We start from the raw sequence: 27452 nt of genomic DNA on the forward strand, positions 1-27452 counted from the left end.
AAATTAAAATTTTAAATATTACAAATGAAATAAGATAAGATTTGACTACATCAACGTTTTAAACTTCAATACATAAAGAGCATAGGCAGATTAGTAAGAAAAATATTCCAATTTTATAAATGGGCAAAGGATAGAGACATGAAGTTCACAAAAGAATACCAAAGGAAAAATAAATAAAAGTCTGGAGAGCACTGATTTTTAAAAAATATCGGTAAGAAACAATGATGAGATTTTTTTTGGATTATCATATTTGGAAGGATTGAAATGCATGCTAATGCCCAGGGTTAACAAACGTGTGAAGGAGAAGCTCCTAAGAATTGTCACAGGAGGACAGGAAACATACCTTTCTACAGAGCAAATCGTGCCAACTTTTCATCTCTCAATTCCATGTGTACAAACGTAAGAAAACATTCAGACGGTATGCAATGAAGTATTTACAAGGATATTCCCTGAAACATTTCCTAGGCTGGTTATCAGTTTATTGCCTCTCAGTCCCAAAGTCACCCTTTTTGGCTGTTCAGTGAAAATGCATCTGGATCCTTTAAGTATTTTCTCCTTTGCCAGCTCTGTCAATAGGCGGGACTGCAGAGACTCGGCAGAAGGATGGTGTTTGGCTTCTGGGCTCCCGCCTGCTCCCTCGACAAGCTCCTGCAGTGCTTACAGCTACTGCCCCCCCACCACCACCACGTGGCCGGTGGGACTTGGGCTCGCTGGCCACTGAGTGTCCTGGGGCCCTGGTCGACCAGCAGTCCCTCCCCCAGAGCGGCCGGTAGGACTTAGGTTTGCCAGTCACTGAGTATCCTGCCTTGTTCCTCTACTCCCCTGCTCAGGTTAATAAAAATATTACATTTTCCCTGTTCAAATCTTTTTCCTGATTGGACCCCAGAGGCATACATGTATAGTAGTGGAAAATTGGAAACTATCTAATGCCCAAACACAGGGATTTGTTTAAAAACATATAGTATATTCATGAGTAAAACACTAGATAGCTATTAAAAATGATATCATACATGAACATTTTGATGTTAAAAGAAGTTAATGATACATAGGTCAGTTAAAAAGCAGGATACAGAATAATGTATAGGAAAATGGCATTTTTCTTTTAAAAACTGAAGATATATTACTTCACTAGATTTTGAAAATGTAAAGGTAAAAGAATTCAAGTTACTCGAGATCCTTTCTTTAAAATGTGATGTTATTTTCTTTGTTTCTGTTTTTGTTTTTCACTGGGCAGTCTCGGTGGGCTCTTTGAACTTTCTTCTTCACTTTCAGGTGCACTGGGAAGAATGTTCTGGGGCTGAGTCTAATGATAAGGACTCTTTCTACCCCAGCAATATGCCAGGTGAGGGCAACAAGCCATTCACAACTTCACTTGTTGATGGGGATTTTTAAATGGCTGTGTCACAGAAAATCGTATCTACAAAAGCAGAAATCACAAAGGTCTTTTCTTACCCAAGAGCATAGTAACGTTTACTTATTTTTTTCCTTGTCCTTTTATGGAATTAAGCCATTACACCTAACTTGTTAATTCATCTGGAATTTATTTAAACTAACGGTGTGAGGTAAGGACCCCTCAGTAACATTTTTTTGACACTATGTACATTTTTAACTATACAAATGACCTGCCGTCTCCAGGGATTGTTCCAAGGGACCACTTTATAGCAAAATCACTTTATAATGAGGTCCTTTTGGTCTTTAGCAACAACCTTTTGGATGGCCTCCAAGGTAAATCTATCGTCAACCTAGTGCTGCCTTAGGATGGCCGATGTTACAGTAAAATTCCAAATGCATCCCAAGAATAATCTACATAAAGGATCAGGGGTCAAGGGTCAATGTGGATTAAAAGGTAAAACAATTTAACAAGAGGAATGGAGACTCCTCTACAGTTTTCAATTAGGAGAAGAATCATGAATGCTCCGAAATCGCTTTATCTGGTAGAGTCATAGATTATGAATGGAAAAACTGATACTACCGCACTCTCTTCTCTCCACCTTGACTCACTGGCTGACTTGACTACCAAAAAGTTATCTCGCTGATGCAAAACAGAACGAGGGTCAAAAATTCTGTGCTCCTCGGCTCATTTCTGTAAGAACCTGGTACCTCCTCACTACGGTAAAGTGCTACGATAAGTTTCCATTCCATAATCCAAAGACACAGAGGGTCCAAGTAACAGAGATGCTGTGTATGTATTAATGATCATACTGACGACCTGAGCTCCTCCAGGCTTACAGTGGCATTTCTAAGGGGATGCAGTGCGGTCACCCGAGAGACAATGAGCAAGAGAAAATGCTGCTACTCACAGAGACAGAAACAATAAAGACCCACGCAATTATGCAGAGCCATGCAAAACTATGCTAATGGCACACTCGTAGCTCATTGCCCCTAGCCTGCCCTCCATCACATAACCCCCGTCACTATGATATCGTAATCATTTGCAACATACCACACTCTATCAATCGTCTGTCGGTATTATAATGGTGTTAATTTTTAAGAATGGATGAGCATCATGCTACCCAGAATAACGGCCCCCTGGAGATGTCCACATCCCAATCCCTAGAACCTGAGATTACGAGACCTTACATGGCAAAAGTAACTCTGCAGCTGTGATTAAGGCTAAGGAATTTGAGATGGGAGAGTGTTCTGGATGATCCAGGTGGGCCCAGTGTAATCATGAGTCCTTCAAACCAGAGACTCTTTCCCAGCTGCAGTCAGAGGGAGACTCGAAGAGGGTCAGGAGATGCAAGTTGCTGGCTTTGAACACCGAAGGGGACTGTGAGCCAAGGGATGTGGGGGGCCTTGAGAAGCCAGAAAAGGTGAGGGAACAAATTCTTCCCTGGAGCCTCCAGAAAGGAACCAGCCCTGCCAACACCTTGATCTTGGCCCAGGAAGAGCTGTATTGAACTTCCGACCTGTGGAACAGTAAGATAATAAACTTGCACAAACTTCCCTATGTTTGTGCAAATTTATTGCTGCAGCAACGAAAAACTAATACAATCATTGTTTTTGAAAATCCCTTTGGAGTAATTAGGTGTTTGGATCCTTCCTATCTTTAGACATTCTGAAAAACCATCCTCTAACTGAACATCATGTAATTGTGGGAGGACTATCTGGTGGCTCTAGATCAGAAAGGGACAATCATCATAACGTGTTCTTGCCAAAAATAACAAACTTGATTCTGATCAAGCCACAAAATCTAACTACCAATTTACAGAAAATATGCGTGGCAGAGGAATATGTTAAACAATATATGGGATTACAAATAGCAAGTCTAGATAGTGGGAAAGTACAGGGCGAATGACCCTGCTTTCTCAACACAGAAACTGCAAAGGGAAAAAGAGAGAGTTGGCAAAAGTACCTATCTATTAAAGAAACTTAAGGGACATACCAATCAGTTGTAATGTATAGACCACATTCAGATCCTGAATCGAATGACCTAAAAAAAGTCCATCGTGGGCAATCTGGGAGATCTGAACACTGGATATTTGATTACATTGAGGAATTCCTGTTAACTTATTAAGGGTGATAATGGCATTGTGGTTATATTTTAAAAAACAACCTTATCTTTTATAAATATACTTTAGAGATATATTCCAGAATATCCACCACTGAAATGATATGACATCTAGGATTTGCTTCAAAAATAATCCCGGGGATGGGCAGGATGGGGAGGTGGATAGACATAGAGATGAAACAAGACCGGTTAGGAGTTGGTAATGGTTGAAGCAATTGATGGGCAAAATGGGATCGTTATCTTACTCTCTCTACCTACATAGTTTTGCAACTGTCTACAGCAAAAAGTTAGCAACATTTTTTTTTTTTAAGATTTTATTTATTTATTTGAGAGAGAGAATGAGAGAGACAGAGCACATGAGAGGGGGGAGGGTCAGAGGGAGAAGTAGACTCCCTGCTGAGCAGGGAGCCCGATGTGGGACTCAATCCCGGGACTCCAGGATCATGACCTGAGCCGAAGGCAGTCGCTTAACCAACTGAGCCACCCAGGCGCCCCAGTTAGCAACATTTTAACAAATAAAGAAAACCAAGGGACATTCCTAAGAGCTGCAACCTCAGGCCCCTGACCGAGTACATGACAAAGGCCCCAATGGCTGGAGCTGTGTCTTCTTTTCCTGTATTTTTGCCCTAGTTCTGAGCCCAGGTGGTGGCACAGAGCATACTTAATACATATGCTTCAATCAAGGAATGACCACAGAGGGCCCACTAGGCTTGCACAAGAACGTACCTCAGTCTCTGCTGGACACAGGGGTGGGCTTGTGGGCAATACTAGATAGCCCTCTGAGTTTAGATCATAAGGAAAATTAGTTAATGTTGTATTAGTTAGGGCCCGGACAGAAGCAACGGGAATTCTCACATTTGACACAAGGAGGAGCTCTCCCTGGATAAGGGTAAGTAAGGGACAGACGAGGATAGCTGGATCTGCTGGATAAAGTTAATTACTCCATTGGGAAAACTCCCAGAGCAAGTCCTAAGAGCAGATGTTTCTATTTTTGTTTGCATTTTAAGATTTGAGGAAAGGAATCCTGGTGTGGGTGACAGCTACCGGAAAGGGTATCTTCCAAGAAAGTTGTCTGTGAAGTTACGGTTGCCAGGGTTCAAAGATGAGCTGCCCAGCTTTGCCAGTCTGGCTGGCCACCTTCCCTGCTGCTATTTCACGTGATGACCCGGAGGGACCTAAGAACACAGAAGTCCAGAACGAGTGCCCAACTTTCTGCTAGAATCTGCAAAGAACGTCGACGGAATCGTGGTATGAAGAGACGGCACTAAAACCCTATCTATAAGATAGCAGGAGGGGAAGAATGAAGAGGGGAGGTCAGAGGGGGAGACAAACCATGAGAGATGATGGACTCTGAAAAACAAACTGAGGGTTCTAGAGGGGAGGGGGTTGGGAGGATGGGTTAGCCTGGTGATGGGTATTAAGGAGGGCACGTTCTGCATGGAGCACTGGGTGTTATGCAAAACAATGAATCATGGAACACTACATCAAAAACTAATGATGTAATGTGTGGTGATTAACATAACAATAAAAAATTTAAAAAAACCAACAACCTATCTACAGAGAGCCCCTGAGTAAAGGTAGAAGGGCACTTCATTCCTCCTCCACAGTCTGCCATCCGACTCAGAGGCAAGGGTCTAACCAAAAAGTCACCCTCCTTTGTTGTATCTCAGGGATTTTCGAGGTGATTTGGTTAATGTCAGCCCCTCACCCATCTTCTGCCTAATGTCCATCAGTGCCTCAAATTACAGCTTCAGCACAGAAGCCAAAGCTGGCTAACTGGTTGTCATGAGGCTTCGTTTCTAGGTTAGAAAAGGAAAGCATTCATTGCCTTGAGTCTAAGTTCTACCAATGAACTGTTATTTTAGGATGATTTTCAAAGTGTTTTCTAAGGGTCAACAAAAGTACAGAAAAGCTAACAGATTCCATGGGCAAAAGGAAGTTAGACATGACCCTTCATGGTCCCTTATTTCTTCCAGTGCAGGACATGGCAATGAAGGAAAACCATGGCAACCTCAGTCCATCCCCAAGATTCTTCAGGCAGAGAAAAGGCTAATAATGGTTTAACGTCAAGATTGCTTCCATTTGTGTGTGTGTGTGTGTGTGTGCTTATCCTTGAAAAACAGCTTGCTGGGAAAGCGAAGAGGAATACAGCATTTCAGAACACCAAGGTAAGGGGAGAAGAAGAAAATGTCCTGAATGCACCCAGCTACTGTCCCCCACTCCTTCATCTGCCCGTCCTGTCCCCACCCCTCCACACACCCCAAAGGCCGGTGGGGCCTTCAAAGGGCGGGCATCTCAATAAGGATGCTCTCTGCTTTGGAGGCTCGACACAAAAACCTGCAGGTGGCATCCTCTCGCACCTGACCTACCACAGTCTCTGCACGCAGCGCCCTCTCAGTGATGGGGATACTTCTCCTGGCTGAAAGCAGCTTTTCTGGGCAAAAAAAAAAAAAAAAAAACAAAAACGAAACAATGCTAGAAAATTCATTACTCTTAGTGAGCAAGACACTCCTTTCAGGAACCGGGAATCCGGAAGGATAAAGCCCTGTAGGTGAATTGCTGTGCACAGTGCTCTGTGTGGTTCATTTTGCTTCAGACACAATAATGGGAGAAGTACATACAATTAAAGAGATAAGGGAGGCACAGAGCTCCATTTACTAGATAATTCCACTGTGAACAGGGAGTTCAAGACAGAATTAGACTTCTGCTTCTGGCCAAGAGCGAGTGACAGGGACCTGATTTACTTCTGGCCTGAAACAACTGAAAAAACAACTGGAAAAAAAAAACAAAAACACAAAACCACAGGCAAAATATATAAAACAACAGTTTCAAGAGAGACGCGGACATCAGGAAATGAAGGACAGTGCTCCTCGAGGGATAGGAAACAACTGAGATGAGCTCTAGAGTGCTCCCAAATATTGCCCAGCATGGGGATGGGGGCGCATATGCCCAGGGGGAGCCCAGCCCTGCACTGAGAAGCATCCAAATAGGTCAAGGAGGGGAGAGTATGCAGGGCACAGCACAGAGGGAAGGGCTGCGTACACAAGAATCTCTGAGGTTTGCACGGGGTCCACCTTGAGGCGTCAGTTGGGTGTCCACTAACCAGGACACGTGCATAAGGGAAAGAACCACCTGCAAGCCAGAGAGAATGACCCTCTGAGCTCAAACTGGGTTGGACATCATTCCTATTCTCACCAACCAGGTTGCCTCATGATTTACGGGGCATCAGAGTGCTCAGAATGCTTTTAGCTCTGTAGCGGGCTAGACTACCTCTACACTGGAGCCAGCAAACATTTTCTATGAAGGGCCAGACAGTAAACATTTGGGGCTCTGTGGTCCATATGGTCTCCAGTGCAGCTTTCAACTCTGCCACTGCAGCAGGAAAGCATTCGTAGGTAAGACAAAAATAAGTGAGCATGGTTGTGCTCCCACAGGACTTTATTTGAATTTTATATAATTTTTACAAGTCATGAAATTGTCTTCCTCTATTTTTCAGCCACTTAAAAATGGAAGAACTGTTTTTAGCTTGCAGCCCATTACAAAAACAGGTGGTGGATAAGATGTGGCCCACAGGTCGTGGTTTGCTGACTCCTCCTCTAAAATAAACACTGTTCTGGTCCAACTTACAAAATAATACCCAAATAACTGCAACACCCCCGCAAAATCTCAAGAATATTTCTAGAAATACAAAAACATCTAGTACCCAAAAAAGAAAAATTCACACCTGGCTTCCAAATGAATGTTCCCCGGCTAAGATTAGAAACAAGGCAAGGACGTCTGCTCTCCCAATTTCTAGTCAACATTGTACTGGATATTGTAGCAAGAGCAATAAGGCAAGAAAAAGAAATAAAAGGCTTCCAGATTGAAATGAAGAAGGAAAACCACAATAATTAAAAGAAAAAGAATGTCAGAGTGGATCCAAAAAACAAGCATCAGCTACATGTTGTCTACAAGAGCCCCACTTTAAATATAAAGGCACATATAGATTAAAAGTAAATGGATGGAGAAAGACAAATTGTACTAACACTCATCAAAAGAAAACAGGAGTAGCTATATTAATTTCAGACAGAGCAGACCTCAAAGAAAGTAAAGTTATCTGGGACAAAGAGAATCATTACCTAAAGATAAGGTGGTTGATTCCCGGAAGACACAACAATCTTTAATGTGTACATGCCTAAACAACAGAGTATCAAACGACATGGGGCAAAAACCGATAGGACTGTAAGGAGAAATAGATAAATCCACTATTACAGTTGAGATTTAACATCCCTCTATCAGAAATGGACAGATTCAGCAGGCAGGAAAATCAGTAAGGACTAAGTTAAACTCACCATCACTATCAATCAACTGGCTATAATGGACATCTATAGATTATTTCATCCAACAGAAGCAGAATACATATACTTCTCAAGCTTACATGGAATATTCACCAAGATAAACCACATTCTGGGCCATAAAACATACACTGACATATGTTTAAAAACAGAAATCATACAATGTCTGCTCTCAAACTACAACGGAATTAAATTAGAAGTCAGTAACAGAAAGATAACTGGAAAACACCCAAATATGTGGAAATTAAACAACATGCTTCTAAATAACACAGGATCAAAAAGAAATCTTAAGGGAACTTCAATAATACTTTGAAGTAAATGAATATGAAAACAAAACTAAATTTACCAGATATGACAAAAGCAGTACATAGAGTGAAATTTATAGCACTGAATGCATATGTTAGAAACGAAGAGAGGTCTAAGATCAAGAGTCTTTTCCACATTTCAGAAAACTAGAAAAAGACCAAATTAGGGGTGCCTGGGTGGCTCAGTCCATTAAGCATCTGCCTTCAGCTCAGGTCATGATCCCAGGGTCCTGGGACTCAGTCCCGTGTCGGGCTCCCTGTTCGCCGGGAGCCTGCTTCTCCTTCTCCTCCCCACTTGTGCTCTCTCTCGCTCACTCTCTCTTAAATAAATAAAATCTTTTTTTAAAAAAGAGCAAATTAAATCCAAAGTAAGCAGAAGAAATAATAAGAGATCAATGAAATTTAAATAAGAAATCAACAGAGTAAAATCATGAAACCAGAAAGATCAATAAAATCAATAAGCCTCTAACCAAGCTAACTAAAAAAAAAGAGAACACAAATGACTAATCAGAAATGAAAAAAGTGGACACCACTACAGATCTAATGGACATCAAAAGGATAATACAGAAATATTATGAACAACTTTATGCCCACAAATTTGATTACCTAGACGAAATGGCCCAATTCCTAGAAAGACACAAGCTGTCAACATTCACGCAAGAAACTGACAATCTGAATAGGTCTGTATCTATTAAAGAAATTGAATTAAGAATAACCTCCCAAAACAGAAAACACCAGGCCCAAATGGATTCACTGGTGAATTCTTTTTTTTTTTCTTTAAAGATTTTATTTATTTATTTGACAGAGAGAGACACAGCAAGAGAGGGAACACAAGTGGGGGGAGTGGGAGAGGGAGAAGCAGACTCCCCGTGGAGCAGGGAGCCCGATGCGGTCCTGGGATCATGACCTGAGCTGGAGGCAGATGCTTAAAGACTGAGCCCCCCAGGCACCCCTCCCTGGTGAATTCTACCAAACATCAAAGGAAGAAATTATACCAATTCTCTACAATCTCTTTCAGAGGACAGAAGCAAAGCGGATACTTCCTAAGTCATTTTCTGAGGCCACCACTGTCCTAATACCAAAACTAGACAAAGACATTAAAGAAAAGAAAAACACAGACCAGTAGCACTCATGTTAATAGACACAAAAATCCTCAAAAAAAATATTAGCAAATCAAATCCAACGATGTATAGTACACCACAAACAGAGAGATTTATCCTAGGTATGTATGCCGAGTCCAACATTCAAAAATCAATTAATGTAATCCATTATATTCACAGGCTAAAAAAGAAAAATCATATGATCCTATCACTAGATGCAGAAAAAGTACTTGACAAAATCCAACATTCATTCGTGATTAAAAACTCACAGTAAACTAGGAATAGAGGAGAATTTCCTCAACTTGATAAAAAATACCTACGAAATCCCCAGAACTAACATCACACTTGGGGTGAAACTTGAAGCTTTCCCACTAAAATCAGGTACAAGGAAAGGATGTCCTCTCCCAACACTCCTTTCCAACACTGTACTGGAAGTTCTACTGATGCAATTAGATGAGACAAGACAAGATAAAAAAATAGGTACAAATTGGGAAGAAAGAAATAAAACTTTGTTTGGAGATGACACAGTCATGTAATGGAGAAGATCCAAAAAGGACTAACAAAAATCTCCTGAAACTAATAAGCGATTATAGCAAGGTTGCAGGATACAAGGTTAATATACAAAAGGCATTCACTTTACTATAAACCAGCAATGAATGAGTGTAATTTGAAATAAACACAACACCAGTTATATTAGCATTCCTCAAAATGAAGTACTTAGGTCTAATCTAACAAAATATGTACAAGATCTATATGAGGAAAACTGTAAACTGATGAGTGGAATCAAAAAAGAACTAAAAGAGAGATATTCCATGTATGTGGACAGAAAGATTCAATTTGTCAAGACATCAGTCTTCCCCCCACTTTATAGACCTAATGCAATTTCAGTCACGATCCCAGCAGGTTATTTTGTGGATATTGACAAACGGACTCTAAAATGTACATGGAGAGGGGCGCCTGGGTGGCTCAGATGGTTAAGTGTCTGCCTTCGGCTCAGGTCATGATCCCAGGGTCCTGGGATCAAGCCCCGCATCGGGCTCCCTGCTTGGCAGGGAGCCTGCTTCCCCCTTACCCTCCTACTGTTCCCCCAGCTTGTGCTCTCTTGTTCTCTCTGTCAAATAAATAAACAAAATCTTAAAAAAAAAAAAAAAAGACTTTCTTAAAATGTATATGGAGAGGCAAAAGACTCAAAATAGCTTACACAATACTGCATGAAAACAAAAGTAGAACACCGACACTACTTGACCTCAAGAGTTGCTCTAAAGCTATAGTAATTAAGACACTGTGGTACGGATGAAAGAACAAACAGATCAATAGAACAGAACGGATTGCCCAGAAATGGACCCACATAAATATAGTAATGATCTCTGACAAAGCAGCAAAGGTAAAACAATGGAGCAAAGACAGTCTTTTCAACAAATGGTGCTGGAACAACTAGACATTCACATGCAAAAGACCTTCAACTAAATTTTACTATGTACCTAAAACTGCTCTAAAAAAAAGAAAGTCCTATGGACTTTACAAAAAAGCCCTTAACAAATTAGTGAGTTTAGCAAGGTTGCGTGATCCAAGATCAATATACATAAATCAGTTGTACTTTTATACACTAGCGACAATCAGAAGTAGAGATTTTAAAATACCATTAATAAGAAAATAAAAACCATGAAATACTTAGGAATAAATCTGATAAAAAAATGTACAGGACATGCACAGTGTCATACATATGTCAAAACTTACTGAATCATACATTTTAAATATGTGCTATTTATGACATGTCAAGTATATCTCAGTAAAACTGTTTTTAAAAGGAATTAGAAAAGGGCGCCTGGGTGGCTCAGTTGGTTAAGCGACTGCCTTCGGCTCAGGTCATGATCCTGGAGTCCCGGGATTGAGTCCCGCATCGGGCTCCCTGCTCAGCAGGGAGTCTGCTTCTCCCTCTGACCCCCCCCCTCATGTGCTCTCTCTCTCTCTCTCACTCTCTCAAATAAATGAATAAATAAAATCTTAAAAAAAAAAAAAGGAATTAGAAAGAATAACGTATCTGTAATACACGAAAACCATGCACAAAAACAGGAACATGAAAAATGTCTATGACACACATTAAATAAAAAAAAGTAAAAGCTATGGCATATTACCTATATCATGATCTCACTGATGTAAAAATATGTGTGCTTACATGTGTATATGTGTGTAGAAAAAAAGCCCGAGGAAACACACCTTGATCTGTTTACAGTTTGAGACTGGAGAACCAATAAGGAGAACTTTCCCCATTACACATCCCTGTATTGTTTGAACTTTCCATAACCAATCATGCATTACTTCTGCAATTTAAAAAAGAGAAGAACGTAAGAAACCAATTAGGCTTAAAAAGGCACTGGACAAGATGAACTTGGAGGTAAAAGCCAAGTGGGTTTATTTTGTAGAAGAAAAAGGTGGGAGTGTTGTGTTTGGAGGATGAGTCCCACCAGGGAGTAAAGGGAGGGAGGCACGTACCTCGGATTCCCACCTGGGTGTATCAGTCAGAGCTGTGTGAGTGCTCCCCCCCACCAGTGGAGAATCACCACTTCCATGGGCCATCTTGATGGATGACACCATCTGTCTATATGCCTCAGGACCTGAGGCACAAAATCACCATTATTATTTATTTTTTTATTTTTTTAAAGATTTTATTTATTCATTTGAGACACAGAGATACAGAGAGAGAGCATGAGCAGGGGAAGAGGCAGAGGGAGAGGGAGAAGCAGGCTCCCTGCTGAGCCAGTAGCCCGATGTGGGACTTGATCCCAGCACCCTGGGATCATGACCTGAGCCGAAGGCAGACACTGACCGACTGAGCCACCCAGGCGCCCCTCACCAAGAGTTTTAAAGGACCAACGGCTCTCCCTATGATCTTCAATGTGTGTAAGGAACATTCAAGGCTGCAGTAAATATCTGACAAAGGCCCACACTCTTGGGGGGTTCAGTACCTTGGATAATTTTCTGCTGCTGTTGCCAGATTTCATCAAAACCCAAACCTCTGATCTCCTCCGGCTCCTCAAAGAGCCAAGGGTTGGGGACTCCTCGCTTAGCCCCTCCAGTCATCAGGCTGGACCTAGGAACAAGATTAAATGTGTTACATAACTCAAAAAATATAGCTCTGCTGCAAATTACTCCCCACACCATGCAGAGGTGGCCAGCCTCACATGCTCTGAAAATTCAATTCAACCACAATTTACTGCATCCTCCGTTTATGCCAGCAACCGTGCCCAGTACTGGAAGAGGTACGAGGAAGAATGAGGCACAGGCCCGGTCCCCAGAGACTTACAGCCTGCTAAGGAGACTAGAGCAGCGTATAATACCCTCACTCATCTTCCAAGATACATTAGAGCCAATAATCATAAATGAGGGTCTTAAATTTCAAAAACATAAGGCCAAATAGAAGTGGCCTTTTTATTAGGACAAAGTCTGTCTCACAAGCTACGTAACACCAAAGGCACATGTTATTATTTCTCAACAAGATACAATGTTGCGACCACAGATTACGGCATTTAAAAATGACCACAGAATTTCTTATTAAAGGGGGTTGGGTTGCGTACAGACAGAAACACATACAAGGTTTCGAATCCAATCTCACAAATATAATGTGGCGCTCCCAACATAATAAACAAATTCTGAATTACCAGTCTTAATCTCTACTCGCCTTAGTAGCCCACCCACCCCTTCTGCACCAGACATACTGGCCTCCTTGCTGTCCCAGGAACAGAAAACACACGTTTTCGGCCTCAGTCTATAGGACTTTCATCTCAAGTATCTCCTTTCCTGTCCCCACCTGCCCACATTCCGTCTAAGCCTCAAGGACCATCTTGTTCACGAAACCATCTCTGGCCATTTCAACCCACAAATGAACAGTCATTCATTTGGGAGTCTGGTTCATAGGATTCACAGAAAATGATGGTGACATAACCATAGTGGCGGTCAAAACAGTGGTTACACGTAGCAAGCACACGCAGCGAGCACAGCTCCAGACGATGTGCACACGTTCATTCACCTCTCCCTCACTTATAACCCCTCTAGCACTTTGCACAGTTCTCTTATTACCTGGAAATAACTGCTACCCTGTTGTTGAACCTTTTATGTAGCTGAGCCTCATGTCTACGAGATCGAAGGCAGGAACCGAAAGTCACCCTTGGCTGGACTCTACGCTGCTCCCCAACCCACAGCAAGCAGCTAACACAGGTTCAAATCCTGGCCCCACCACCTACCAGCAAATCTGGAGAGCAAATTCTACCTCTGAGGGCTGCCGGGGAGTAAATAAGATAATCCATTTATCCAACAAACCTTTATTCGGTACTTAGTATGTGGTAGGCATTGTTCTCATTCGTGGGAATGAGGAAAAAATGGAATATAGGAGAAAGATCAAAATCTCTGTCCTGACAAGGTATGCATTTTTGTTACAGGTGCTGCTTCTATTCTGGTGGTGGCAGGTGGGAGGGAGACCAGGTGTGAAATGTGTAGAAAGTGTTCGATGCAGTTCTTGGAAGAGAAGAGTCATTCAACAAATGTCAACTAGTCTCGTTCTAGCACTTAATGCACTGCATACACGAAGCAAATACTATGCTTTAATAAGGGAGTATACCCCCAAGGGGCTGTATCAACTGCATTTTTAGTTGAGCACTCTGGAACCTACAGAAGAAGATGCTACGTGGGGCGCCTGGGTGGCTCAGTCGTTAGGCGTCTGCCTTCGGCTCAGGTCATGATCCCGGGGTCCTGGGACAGAGCCCGGCATCGGGTTCCCTGCTCAGCGGGGAGCCTGCTTCTCCCTCTCCCACTCCCCCTGCTTGTGCTCCCTCTCTCGCTGTATCTCTCTCTGTCAAATAAACAAATAAAATCTTCAAAAAGAAGAAGAAGAAGAAGATGCTACGTTTAGAGAAACAAACCCAGGCAAGACTCTTTAGACTAAGATTTTAAACACAGGGCTGCCCTCTCTACTCAAGGGCACAAATGTGCCAAACAGAAGCACAACTTGCTTCCACCTTGTCAAAGTGGCAGATGTATTTCTTTAAAGCCTTACTTTACTTGGTGGGCCCCAAGGATCTAAGACGTCAAGATGCCAGATTTATTCCCTAGAGTAATCATTCAGTCTCACCTGACTCTGAAGATGGGGGGACGAAAGCATCGGAGAAGGGAAAGGAAGGGTGAGTTTACAAAGCGCATTCCTTGACTCTACCACTTCCCTGCAAGCACCACTCTGGTTCAAAATAGGACTCCTATGGGAGGTTGCGTATGGACCACTGAAAAAAGCAAGTGCTAAAGACCAGTGCAATGGGGGGCGCCTGGGTGGCTCAGTCGGTTAAGCGTCTGCCTTTGGCTCGGGTCATGATCCCAGGGTCCTGGGATCGAGTCCCGCATCGGGCTCCCCCTGCCCAGCAGGGAGCCTGCTTCTCCCTCTCCCTCTGCCTGCCGCTTCCCCTGCTTGTGCTCTCTCTCTTTCTCAGTGTCATATAAATAAAATCTTTAAAAAAATAAAATAAAACACACATAAAAAAAAAAAAGACCAGTGCAATGGGTCAGAGGTACATAGAGTAACCTCGGCAGTGCGTCTGTCCCCAGCTACGAGCAGCCATCCACCCAAATTAGTACATTGCACCTGCGCGGACAGCAGACGTTGTCCCTCCAAAGTTAAAGCTGGACTGTCCCCCTGGTGGCTCTTGCCACACCAAGAGCATATTTTTACAAACTACTGAAGGAGAAAATAAAACAGATGTAATAAAACTGATTGAGCATCTCAAAAACAACAAATGAGAACTACAGCCTTTACTTATATCTACATATATATTTAACACGTATTAGAGAATACGGTACAATGTGGGCACAGTTTAATATTAACATCAAACACACACGAGCCAGCAGACATACAGGAAAGATTTCCCGGGGCCGAAGGCAGAGCTATGAAGGCCCTAAGCACTGAAAGAACGGTTTTGGTCTCACTCACACAGTTCGATATAAAAGCAATAGTAAGCTGCGCTGTGACTGGCCAAAGTAGACCAAAGTGAAAATTCTTCCCTAATGCCTCTCTCCTTGCATTGGAAGTTTGAAAAGAAAGTTTGGCAGTTCAAGGCTGACCTTCATCTATCTCTCCCCTTGGTGTTTATACTTTGTTGATGCCCCAACTCCAGTGGGAAACTCAGCAATGGATATGTCTTTACCTACGAGAGCTGGTAAGATCATAGGCATCAGCGTATGCAGAAGACTTGATTTTCTTTCCGTTAGGTTTTACGTTCAAGCTAATATTTGGAATGATGCCTGTTATTACTCAGCACTCTCCTAGGTAAGAAGGAAAACGTGAAAGACTTTAAGACATGATTCCTGCTTTCAAAGAGTTTACCATCAAATTGAAAAGAGAAACTAACCACACACAAATGAATTGTTAACCAGAAGACCACAGCTAGCCTTGTTATCACTGGGCATTCCAACAACCTCTTCTGCTCTGTTCTTCTCACCCATAAAACAAGCAAACTAAGTAGGTCGATGATGTCCAACCTGCTTTCTGGCCCAACTCTGGAGGAAGTTCCTCATTATGAGTTCCTCATTAATAGGGAAGACTCACCTTGGGAGGGGGGGAGCAGGTGTTCTTTATAATCCTGCAGATGACTTTCTATCAGAAATCACTGAGTTAGATGAAGTACTAAATTGTATAAATAAGAGCAGGGAGGGGGAATAAAAGAACATTTTTCCCACAAAAACCTATTCTCCTCTTCCCCCATTTTCCCACTTTTAATTCAAGAGCACGACTGACCCATTGGCTCAGGCCCAAAACCTTGGCATCAACTTTGACTCTTTCTTTCATACCCCACAGCATCTACTGCATCAGCAAATCTGTCAAAACATACCTAAGTCTGACCATTTCTTCTCATTCTATTGCTTCTACGCCATATCCCTTCCTGCTTCCTGCTTCTGCTCCCATCCTCCACAATCTACCAGGACCCTCAGCATAAAATGCAACACCTTTACTATAACCTACAAGCCACATTAGCCTCCTTACTGTTTCTAGAACACAGTGAGCACATTCTCATCTTAGGTCCTTCGCACCTGCTGTCCCCCTGGGTTAAGGCACTCTTCCCGCAGACAGCCACGTGGCCTTACCCCCTCACTCTATTCTCCTCTGCTGAAATATCACCTCCTCAGAGATGTGCCCCTCACCACTCTGTCTCTGGGGCGCCTGGGTGGCTCAGTCAGTTGTGTCTGACTCTTGATTTCGGCTCAGGTCATGATCTCAGGATCATGGGATCAAGTCCTGTGTTGGGCTCCGAGCTCAGCAGAGAGTCTGCTTGAGATTCTCTCTCCCTCTGCGCCCACCACACTCTCTCTCTCTCTCAAATAAATAAATCTTTAAAAATAAAATAAAATAAAATAAAATAAAATTAGTACCCTTCCCTGTAACTCCTCAGCCCACCTCCTCATTTTGCCTTATTTTTCTCTGTAGCACTTCAACAACCAGCTATTAGATAGGATGTATTTGTTTACTTTCTGCCTCCCGCACTAGACTAGAAGCTCCCCAGGGTAGGGACTGTCTTGCTCCTCACGATAACCTCAGTGCCTGGCGTAACAGGCACTGAAGAAAAAAACAAAGTTGAGAGAATTAACTTACTCGGCAAAAACCAGACCTGAATGAATGAAATCAGTCAGCGTAGTCAGGAAATGGTAGTATCGCACCCTCGTGCTGTGTTCTGTGTGATTTCAGAGGCATTTTACAGCCCTGGTTTCATTTGCATCATACACAAGCCTGTGTGTAAGTCAAGGCAGGTATTACTGACAAGATAACCAAGGAAAAGAGACTCATGTGACTTTCGGGAGGTCACGCACTGAGCTAAGACCCACCTCCTCGCATTCTTCTTTTTTTCTTAAGATTTTGCTTATTTATTTGAGAGAGAGAGAGAGCACAAGCAGGGAGGAGGGTCAGAGGGAGAAGCAGACTCCCCGCTGAGCAGGGAGCCCGATGTGGGGCTCGATCCCAGGATCCTGGGGTCATGACCTGAGCCGAAGGCAGATGCTTAACCAACTGAGCCACCCAGGCGCCCCCCTCTTCATGCTCAACCCAAGGCTCTGTCTCTCTGCCATCGCAGGGGAGGCTTCGTGAAGGTAGGGAGACTGGACCCAGCCCTGCAGAGTGGGTAAGGGTTAGCAGTACCGGGAGGGCAGGATGGAGGGCATTCCCGGAAAGGACACACACATGGATGAGGTCTCTGGGGCAGGGGAGGTGAGCCACACAGGTGCACAGGACACGAGAGGAGAGGGTGGAATGTGCAAGGCTGGGTCTGACAGCATTAATTCCCGGGCAGGCAGCCATGGCACACCTGCCTCTGTTCTCCTCGTTCCCTTCATCCGCACTCCTGCACAACCTTGTCATTTTAGCGCACGAGTTGTTTCCTGTCCTAGAAATCCTCCCGTTCACAGCCAAGTTTCCCTAAAGAAGGAACCATGCCCACCCGCCCGGCTTCCGCTGCCGTCCCAGGCTGCCCTGCAGCTCTACAAAACTCTTCCTTCTCACCCATGGTCTCCTTACTGCCCAATGTCCCCTGTTGCCACCCCGCCCCTTTGCCAGTCCTCGTTTGTCACCGCTGACCGTAGCCCTCATCCGTGTCCCAGCCACTCCTCCCTTGGCTTCCTCCAGGCTACTCTCGTCCACAGGCGGCCGCTTCCCTGTAATTTGTAGGGACCTCTTCCTCTATCTGCCCCTTAAATAGTCATGTTCTTCAGCAGTTCTCCTTGGACCTTCTTTTCCTGCCGTCTGACCTCTCTCTGGGCAATGCTTTCTGTTCCTGTGCCTGTGGGCTCTAAGTACAGGAGCTGGCAGGGACGCCTGGGGGGCTCAGTCGGTGAAGGGTCTGCCTTCAGCTCGGGTCATGATCCCGGGGTCCTGGGATCGAGTCCTGTGTCTGGCTCCTTGCTTAGCGGGGAGCCTGCTTCTCCCTCTGCCTGTAGCTCCCCCTGCTTGTTCTCTCTTTCTCTGACAAATAAATAAATTAAATCTTAAAAAACAAACAAACAGGATTTAGCAGGTGCTTATGCACTTTTTCTGCCCCAGTACAAATGAAATAGGACACATTCTCACGGGTCCTTATGGTGGTGGGTTCTTAACTGGGGGATGGGAGAGAGGCATGCTCCCCTCCCTAGCAAGGCAGGATCTGAATCTGAAACCCCACATACCAAAATCCAGGGGAGGCAGGTCCTCTCCCCTCTCTCATCCTGACTGAAAATCACCATGCTCGACACTTTCAGCTTTACCTCTACCTATGAAATTTTCCTGCAGGTTCTCTTTGCATGTTTGGGACTCTCCAACTGGGTATTCCCCTGCAAACCCAATATATCCAAAATCACACCCATTCCTTTCACCCCATAACCTTTCTTCTACATGCATGCGCTGTTTTGGTGAGCAGTACCACTGTATTCCCAAATCACCCAAACCTTCCTCCCTTGTATGATTTTTGGCCCCCCCATCTCATCCCTCCCCGAACCCTCCCTCAGGGCCGTGCTCAAGTCTGAGCCCTCATTCCACCCCCCTCCCACCCACCCCCACCCCGGTACTGCCTTGCTTCAGACCCTAATCACCTCTCCTGCAGAGCACGGCCACAGCCTTGTGGCTGGTTCCCTTGCTCCCGGTCACCCGCATCCAAATCATCTTGTGCCCTGCGGCCAGAACTCTCTTTCTAAGACAGAGATCTTGCCTCTGTGACATTTCCGTCTTAAAACTTTCGCAGCTCCCTAGAAGCCACATATGATGCTTAAGCTCAACAACATGGCCCCAGGGATCTCTGCCACTTCGTCTCCCAACACCCCCTTCCATACCCTACTCTTCCTTCAGCCCTACACACCGCTCATGGCTTCTCAGACAAAGGCACAAACTTCCACACTCTCATGTTTTTGTATGAGTCTGGAGGGTCCCCACCCCCACCCCTTTGTCCATCTGGCAAAATTCTATTCATCCCCTAAGGCTCAACTCAAATGTCACTTCTCCTGTTTGGTCCTTCCTGATCCCCATCCCCACCCCCCCCTTCCCCTGAATCAATCACTCGCTGGTGCTCCCATGGTACTTTGTTCAAAACCTCCAACGTGGCATTTATCAAGCAGGATTGTAGTGAGTTATTTACTTATCTGTCTCCCTTCCTAAATTATGAGCTCTGCAAGGAAAGAGGCCACATGACAGTCATGTTTATATCCCTCTGTAGCCAAAAAAAAACAAAAAACAAAACCCAACCCAAAACCCCCAAAAAACCAGTGCGTTGGAATATGCCAGAGAATAAGCATTCAGTACATGTTTATGCAACAGAACGAGGAAAACCACCGAGCTTTTTAGGCAAGAGAGAGACAAAATGAGAGGAGTATTTTAACATCTTCATCTTGAGAGATTAAAAAAAAGGGGGGGGGGCAAACAAAATGTAATCAACTGTTATGTGCTTCTGAGACTCCAGCAGCAGAGACTGATACTGTTCGAGCAAATGGAGAGGGTATCTGAAAGAATTCTTTCACTAAAACACCTTATAGCTCAACCCTGCTTCTGGAATGACACGGAGAGTGCTTCTCCTCTAGAAAGGAAGTTAAGGAAGGGAAATGCTAAACACTATGCTCCGGAGGCTAGGGGACATTGGAGATGTTTGTTTGTTTGTTTAATATATCAATTAATTTTCCTCCATATTATTTCAGGATGGAACTTACCTAACGAATAGAACTTCTGAAAGGAACACCACATTAGTAAATGGGTTGGATATCTGTCTTATAAAGATTTTATACCAAAAGGCTTCACAGCTGCTTCTAAAGATATAAAAATACTTCATTTTTCATCCCCCAAAGCAAATGATGAACATTAAATTATGATGATACTACCTGGGGGTGGGGGACAGTGCAGGTAACCCATGTTTTTCTGCTGATAAACGTGGCTGAAGCTTGTTGGGCGCTCATAGGGAAGGGCGTTCTCATCAACCAAACACAGAATTGAAAGAGCAGTGAATTCCAAGAGGTAGTTTTCCTTCGCTGTTCTTAGCATCTCAAAAAGTTGTCAAAGTGACTATATAAAATGTTTGTTTTGTCTAAAACAGTATCAGCGTTTGCATAGTCACAGACCACAGGGTGGTGTGCAGATAGGACTGGAGAAGGTATTTCTAGGGTGTCGGTGAACTGAATTGAGTCTGCAAAGCTTTGCAATTAGCCTTGTCTGAAAAGATGAGAAAATGCTACCGCGGTATGCAAAGGGTAATTCCTTTCTCTGAACTTCTTTTTTGTCAGTTTCTTTCCATGAATATAAAGATGCACAGGGGCTCAAATTTCAATCAGAAATAGATTCTTTGACATAAATTCTTGGGAGGCAAAATCTGGCAACAATATGTGGCCTGGATTACATTGAGGAGAGGCCGCAGGCAGGGAGGTGGGCCAGGAGGCTGGTGTAATTCAGGGGGAAGGTGAAGGGGGTCTGGATGAGGGAAATGACAAGAGGGAACAGCAAGAGACGGACAATTCCCACAGTGAATCACAGGAGAACTCCCAAGTGTTGGTGAATAGACTGGAGACAGGGTATAAAGATTTTCAAACATGGGGGACTTGGGAAAGTGACACAACCTAGCAGAAGAGGAATTTTTTATTTCCTTCTAGAATTTTCTCAAACTTCAAATAGTTCCTAAGAGCAACCCCAAAGTAAAACTGCTCCTGCTACTATCTTGTAGCCCTATTTGCTAGGTGGCTAACCTCTCTAGGTCCAGGACTCTGTCCTGTTCTTTTTCTGTATCCCATCCACCCGTCCATCCATCCTTCCTACTGGTACTTACTGAGCACCTTCTACATGCCAGGCTCTAATCTCAGGGCTTGGAGGTGAACGAGATAGACAAATATCCGACCTCGTGGAGCAGATACTCTGGGGACCGTAAGTGGCCTCACACTGTGCCTTTTGCAAATACTCAATTATTGTTTTTGTGAAGTTGAACACATCATCTTTACTGAGTATGAGGCCAGAACAGGTAAGAACTCAAACAAGGAAAATATCCTCTTACATAATCACCCAAGGAGATTCTTGCCATGGCATCTTTAAAATCTACTGCAGTCAAATATTTTTCTAGTTTTAAACCAATCTCACTTTTTCCTTCCTCACTGCCGACCACATTGCCAAAAACAAGTTTTCATGTTAAGTTACAAACTTGACAAGACAGTTCAATGGAGGCTGGAAAAGGTCACAGCAAGTTTTGACCTCCAAACCATAGTTCAGAAATTCCAGTGTGCTTTTCCAAAGAGTCATCCAAGCAGCCCCAAATCAAGAAAATAAAACCAAAAGCTACAGTTCTTTACCCTAAGTGTTTGATTGTCGGGGTTCCTGAAGAGTAGAGGAGGGGGACGCAGGAGTGGTATATAAAAAAAAATTCTAAGTGAGATGAATTAGCTGTTCTGCTAAATTTACAGTGACTGAGAGCCATCTGCTGGTTGCTGGTGACAATTCAACTACAAAATGCTCAGCGATGCCCAATTGCCATTATACTTCTAAGTAGCTCCTTCCTTGAGGACACAAAGCACTCCTGAAAACATGTTTGGAAACAGAATAAGCCAAAGTCAACAATATGCTTATATATGGGGGGGGAAGCCTTCAATAACAATGGCCCTACATCTCCCACTCAGTTCTTCACGACCAAGCACACTTGGACAACATATCCAGTGGGCGCCCAATGTGAGGTTAACAATTTGCATTTAAGCATTCGGCATGACCAATGATCTGATCTTCGTCTCGACTCTACGATTTCCCCCCTTATTTGCTTCCGTTCTCACTCATCTTATAAAATAAAGATAAAATGCAGTAAAATATTCACTTAATTGTGTAAATTAAGAGTGTTCCACAACAAAGATGCAAGTGTGATAAAATGAAATTTTTAGCTGGCAGAAGGATGACCAACAGTGGTAGAAATTTGTACCTGTCAGCTGACGTACAAAAATCCAAACCTGGCATTAAAAGACAATCTGAGGGTATCAGTGAATAATGTGCATACATCCAAGATGCGCCAAAGCCATGAACCACCTGCATGGTCATCATTTCCATCTCAACAATCTTGTTTTGAATTATATCAATTCATCTAGCTCCTATCTAAAAACTCAAATTCTCGAGATGGGCACCCACACTTTTAACTGTGCTTTTCACTTTCCCTTTGGGGACAGGGCCCAGGAACCTCTAAGCGCCCTGAGGTGTTCTCTCTGCAGCCAGCTGGACTCCAATATGCAGACTGGTGTGGACGTGATCAGTCTAGAAAGAGGAGGGTTCGAGAAAGCACACAAGAGGGAAAATACGCGAATTCTACCAACTCTACAATGGCTATGTCAAATCTCATATATTACATGGACTTCTCAACTTCCTCTGCCTCACCTGGCTCTCTCCCTGTTTTTATCTTCTAGACCATGTATGGCCCAGAGCACACGACTCAGCACTTCACGTAACAGCTCTCATGTACCGTTCTCTAATCGGTGCAGGACAGAAAGGGCTCTCTCTCCAAAGGGCATGCCATTCTTGGATTCCCCTCTGCTAAGAGCCGTGACAGCACGTTAAACGTTTAGCACCGTTTACAAAGCACTTTACAGAAGCATAAACATACGCCTTCTTCTACGTTTATCTCATCTGGACTTCACAATATTTTGTAGAGTCGTGATGACCTACATTTTTACAAAAAACGATGGAGTCAAAATCGAAACCCAGGTTTTGTGTTACCGGACCCTTTGTTCCCACCACTGAATTATACATGCAGAGTTTGCAGTACATGGCTTGAACGTATGGAGGGAACGCTGTGTGTTACGTACAAGGATTGGGAAGAAGGATGAAGTACTGGAAGCCAGTGAGAAACAAACCAATGAGGGTCCCTACAAGGGAACCATGGAAGGAGACCAAAATCAAGAGAGGGGGGCCCAAGAGACAAAGCCTACAACAAAGGACAGGGAGACCTGAGCTCTTTTCTTTCGCTCCCACATATTCACCTCGGGTACGATGGCTTCTCGGAGGATCAGTCTCCCCATCTGCAAACCAGCACTCCTCTCTCCTCTCTTAGCCCCGAAGATTATTATGAGGCTCAAATACTACCTGAAAGTGCTCTTTAAAAAACCAGAAAATGGTTTTTTTTTTCAGTTTCTCACACATTTTCACCTATATAAAGCCCAAGGTGGAAAGTATTAAATAGGCCTTTAAAAAAAAAAAAAAAAATCAACATAAGTAACTTATGATACAGTGCATGTAGGTGATTTTTGGGTTCTTCTCCCTGCTTCTCCATAGACTGGAATTTTCTTTTTCAATTCCCACATGGTTTTTAGAATTTAAAATTACTACACGGGGGGTAGGGAATCTTTTTATCTTCCCATCAAAAGTCACAAATATATCAGAGGTTAAGGACTGCAGTTCAAAACAAGATACCATTTTTCACCCATCAGATCAAAAACACCCAATCGGTTATGTAACAGGACTCCCCCATATGGCGCTGGGGGGACTGGGAGGCACTGGGACTTTCAGGAACAGACTTGGCAGTGCCTGTGGAACTAGGGTACCCATCCCTCTGTTCTACTCACCCCACTTTTGGGACCGTGTCCTACGGAAATAGAAGCCACGTTCACCACGAATCCTGACTACTGCATTTACTTGTCATAGCAAAAAACTAAACAACTCAGTATCCATCAAATGGCGAGTGGCTGGATGAATTACTGCGTATTTATATTATGGAATAATGCAGCCATTGAAAGGAATTTGTTAGATCTATTGATTTGGAGGACTGTCCAACTTTAAATGGAAAAAGTAAATTACAGGGTAATATGTACAGGACAACTCTGTTTTCATAAAAAAAAAAGGACAGGAAAGGAAAGCGCATATGTATGTAAATATATTTGCAATTATTTGTATAAACACAGATAAATGTGGGGAAGGAAACCGTCCAAACAGTTAACACTAGTTACTTTAGGATAATGGTACTGGAGAGAAAGAAAGGGAGAGAATTAATTTTTGGCTACACCTCAGTATGGTTTGACTTGTTATAATGAGCCTGTATCGTGTTGATAATTTGTTTCAAATCCAATTAAGGATAAGTCATTTCCCTGGGGAAGGGGACCAAGGGGAGGGAAGATATGAGGGGAATAAAGACCCACAACATTAAGTGAAGACTAATAGAAAGTGGTATTAAATGCATCCCTCTGCTTTTAAAATTAAGTGTAGGAAACAAACAGTAAAATCAAGAAATGCTAGAATCACAAATTTTTTTTTCCCCGCCGGGGAAAGAGCAGTGGAAGAGAAAGAGCTAAAGGTGAGGAAAGAAGACGAAGGAGAAAGAGAGAGAGAAGCAAGAACAGGCAGAAAGGCTGGGCAGGGGTCTACAGTCACAGAGGGGAAGTTTTCAAATGACAAACAGGGTTGCAGTTAACAAGGGAAGGGAAGGAGGAGGAAGATGAAGACAGAACACAAGGGGGACACGGCTCCTTTTCTGAGGGTGGGCAGCACAAGCAAGCTGAGCGCTCCTCCCTCACTTTCAAGGGAGAAAAATCCCAACTTCTCAAAATCTACACACTGGGAAGGCCTGAGCAATGTTTTCCTCTCGTTCTGCAGACTCACGTCTCCATCTTGTGGTCTGTTCAGGACATAGCTCTTAGCATGTCTGTGTACACATATGTATCCATAGGTATGTAAGTGTATGTATGTATGTATACTCACACATAAGTACATACGGTTATGTACATATATATATTACAAAGGTTTCTAAGTATACGTGTGTTATATGAGCTTACAGTGTATGTATTATTACACTCACTATATATTACGTTACATATGTAAGTATACACACATATACAAATATACATACATACAGGTACATACAAACTTGTCTGCATGTGTAATATATAAAATGTATGTATGTATACATGTACTTACATACATATTTTTAAGTTCAAGTAGAACATATAAACAGAAAAGTCGCTAAGCGTACAGCTCAAAGGTAATCTGCAGCGCAAACACCCCCAGTTGGTCACTACCCTGTCAAGAAACAGCGCCGAAGAACACCAGGCTCTCTTGTGCCCGCTTCTTACTCACTGCTTCCCACAAAGGGACCCACTTTCGGGATCTGTAATACTGTAAGGAGAGTTCTGCCTTTACGGGAAGGGGATCTTACAATAGGTGCTCTTAAGTCAGACTCATTCTGCTCAATGTGCTGTTTGTGAGATTCATCCATCGTACGGCGTGCAGCTTTATAAATTTTCTGCGTAGTATCACTGTATAAATATGCCATCATGTATTTACCCGCCAGAGTGCAGGTGTTCACTGAGTTGTTGCGAGGTAGGAATATTAATAATGCTGCTTCACATGGTCTTAAACATGCTTTTGTACAGCTCAGTTTTAGGAGATACAGTCAAGCGGTTTTCCAAAGTGGCTGCAGAGTTGAGAGGGAGTTTCACCAGCAGGGTGTGAGAATTCCAGCCACTCCACATCCAGCAACACTTGACCCGTCTGCCGTTTTAATTCCCGCCATTCTGTCAGGTGCGATGGTCTGGTATCATGCTTTTGTTTCGCACTTTCCTGATGACTAGTTAAGTCACACATCTTTTCATATGCTCACCAGCAACTGGGCATCTTCTTTTGTGATGTCCAAATTCTAGTCTTCTGCCTCTTTTTCCTAATGGGTTGTCAGTCATTTTCTTAAATTATAGGGGTTCTTTATATATTCTGGATACAACTCCGGTATCAGATATATGCACTGCAAATACAGATTCTCATTCTGTGGCTTGTCTTTCATGCTTTGTGGTCTCTCTTGGTAAACAGAATTCCTTATTTTAAGGAGGTCCAACTTATCGTGTGTTTCTTTCATGTTGAATGCTCTTTGTGTCCTATAAGAAATGCTTGCCCATCCCAAGGTCATAAAGACATTCTCCTATGTTTTCTCCTATAAGCTCTCATTTCACCTTTCACATTAGATCTACAATCCTTTTGGTATTTTTATGGAGATTTTTATGGAGAGTGATGCAAAGGCTAAGATTCTTTTCCTTCCATATGCATATCCAGTTGATCTAACATTATTTATTGAAGGGACTGTCTTTTCTCAACTACACTGCAGTGCATCTTTGTCATAAGTCAAGTGGCAATATGTGTGTAGACTCTGTATTGTTCCACTGGCTTATCTGCCCTTGTGCCCACATCATAATACAGCTTTATGGCAAGTCCTGATAACTGATAACGTGAGCCCTCATGCCTTTTGTTCTTCAAAACTGCCTTGGCTTTTCCTGGCTCTTTTAAATGCCTATATATAAAGTTTAGAATCATCTTCTTAAATGACAAAAAGAAAAAAAAAAAAAAAACTGCCTGGGGACTCTAAATGGGTTTGTTCTGAATCTACAGGTGAATCTTGAGAGAGCCGACATGTTTACAATATTGAGTCTTCCAATCCCTGAACGTGCTATATGTTGTAATTTTTCCTTAATTTCTCTAACAATGCTATAATTTTGAGTGTAGAGGTTCATACACCTTTCATTTAACTTATTCCTACATATTTCATATTTTTAATGCTATAATAAATGGCATCTTAAAATTTTTTTTTATTTGATATTTCTGTTGTCCAGCTTTCAAAACCTTCTGAGGAGAGAAGTTACCAGGTTGCTGCTGCTAACCTGTTTGTGGACAGACTACGTTCATTTCACGGGGTATCACAGGGTAGCTTTGTCGACTTGATCAACAGCGTGGGATTGCAATGACTAGTATTTATTCACATCTCAAGGTCTTTAGATTCACTTGCTCGATCAGTCATCCAAATGGATAATCTTTCTTTCCACTCAGTATCTATTTGGAAGTCAGGCTGCTGACAGAGTTCCTTTCCTACCCCACGGAGAGAAAAAAAAAATCTGGAATCTGGACTAAAATGACTTACAGAGATCCATTCGAGTGATCGTCAGTCTTCTGAGTATATCCATCACCAAAAAACTTTGAATAACTACTCTGTCAAGTTCTGAGACACTTTTGAGACTCTGAGTACTAGTTTAAACATTCTACTTCAAAATCTCCAAGATATCCCTTAGAGCTGAAAAGATAGTGCAGAGAGTCAAGAGAGCATATTATACTATAATTCATATTAAAAATAAGAGGTGAGAGGGAGATCGGAGGTTTGTGTGTGTGTATGCATGTGCGTGCGTGCGTGTGTGTATGTGTGTGTGTGCGTGCACCCTTGTAAATACGTAGAATCTCTCTGGA

At 43.0% G+C, this 27452-nt stretch overlaps 1 protein-coding gene across 8 annotated transcripts in view; it reads right to left on the reverse strand.

The window, feature by feature from the left end:
• Nucleotides 1-27452, reverse strand: part of STX8 (syntaxin 8) — a 246407-nt gene that overhangs the window by 184884 nt on the left and 34071 nt on the right. For all 8 annotated transcript variants that reach the window (XR_008507235.2, XR_008507236.2, XM_064582128.1 and 5 more), the window contains exon 5: nucleotides 12217-12341. Coding sequence is in view for 6 of the 8 variants with exons in the window: in XM_064582128.1 (XP_064438198.1) it covers nucleotides 12217-12341 (125 nt within the window). In the remaining 2 variants the exon portion in view is untranslated. The remainder of the gene's footprint in view (nucleotides 1-12216; nucleotides 12342-27452) is intronic.

This window comes from Mirounga angustirostris, unplaced genomic scaffold (genome assembly GCF_029215605.1).
Source record: "Mirounga angustirostris isolate CCGP_5_RB_7025 unplaced genomic scaffold, mMirAng1.0.hap1 SCAF_17, whole genome shotgun sequence".
NCBI lineage: Eukaryota > Metazoa > Chordata > Mammalia > Carnivora > Phocidae > Mirounga > Mirounga angustirostris.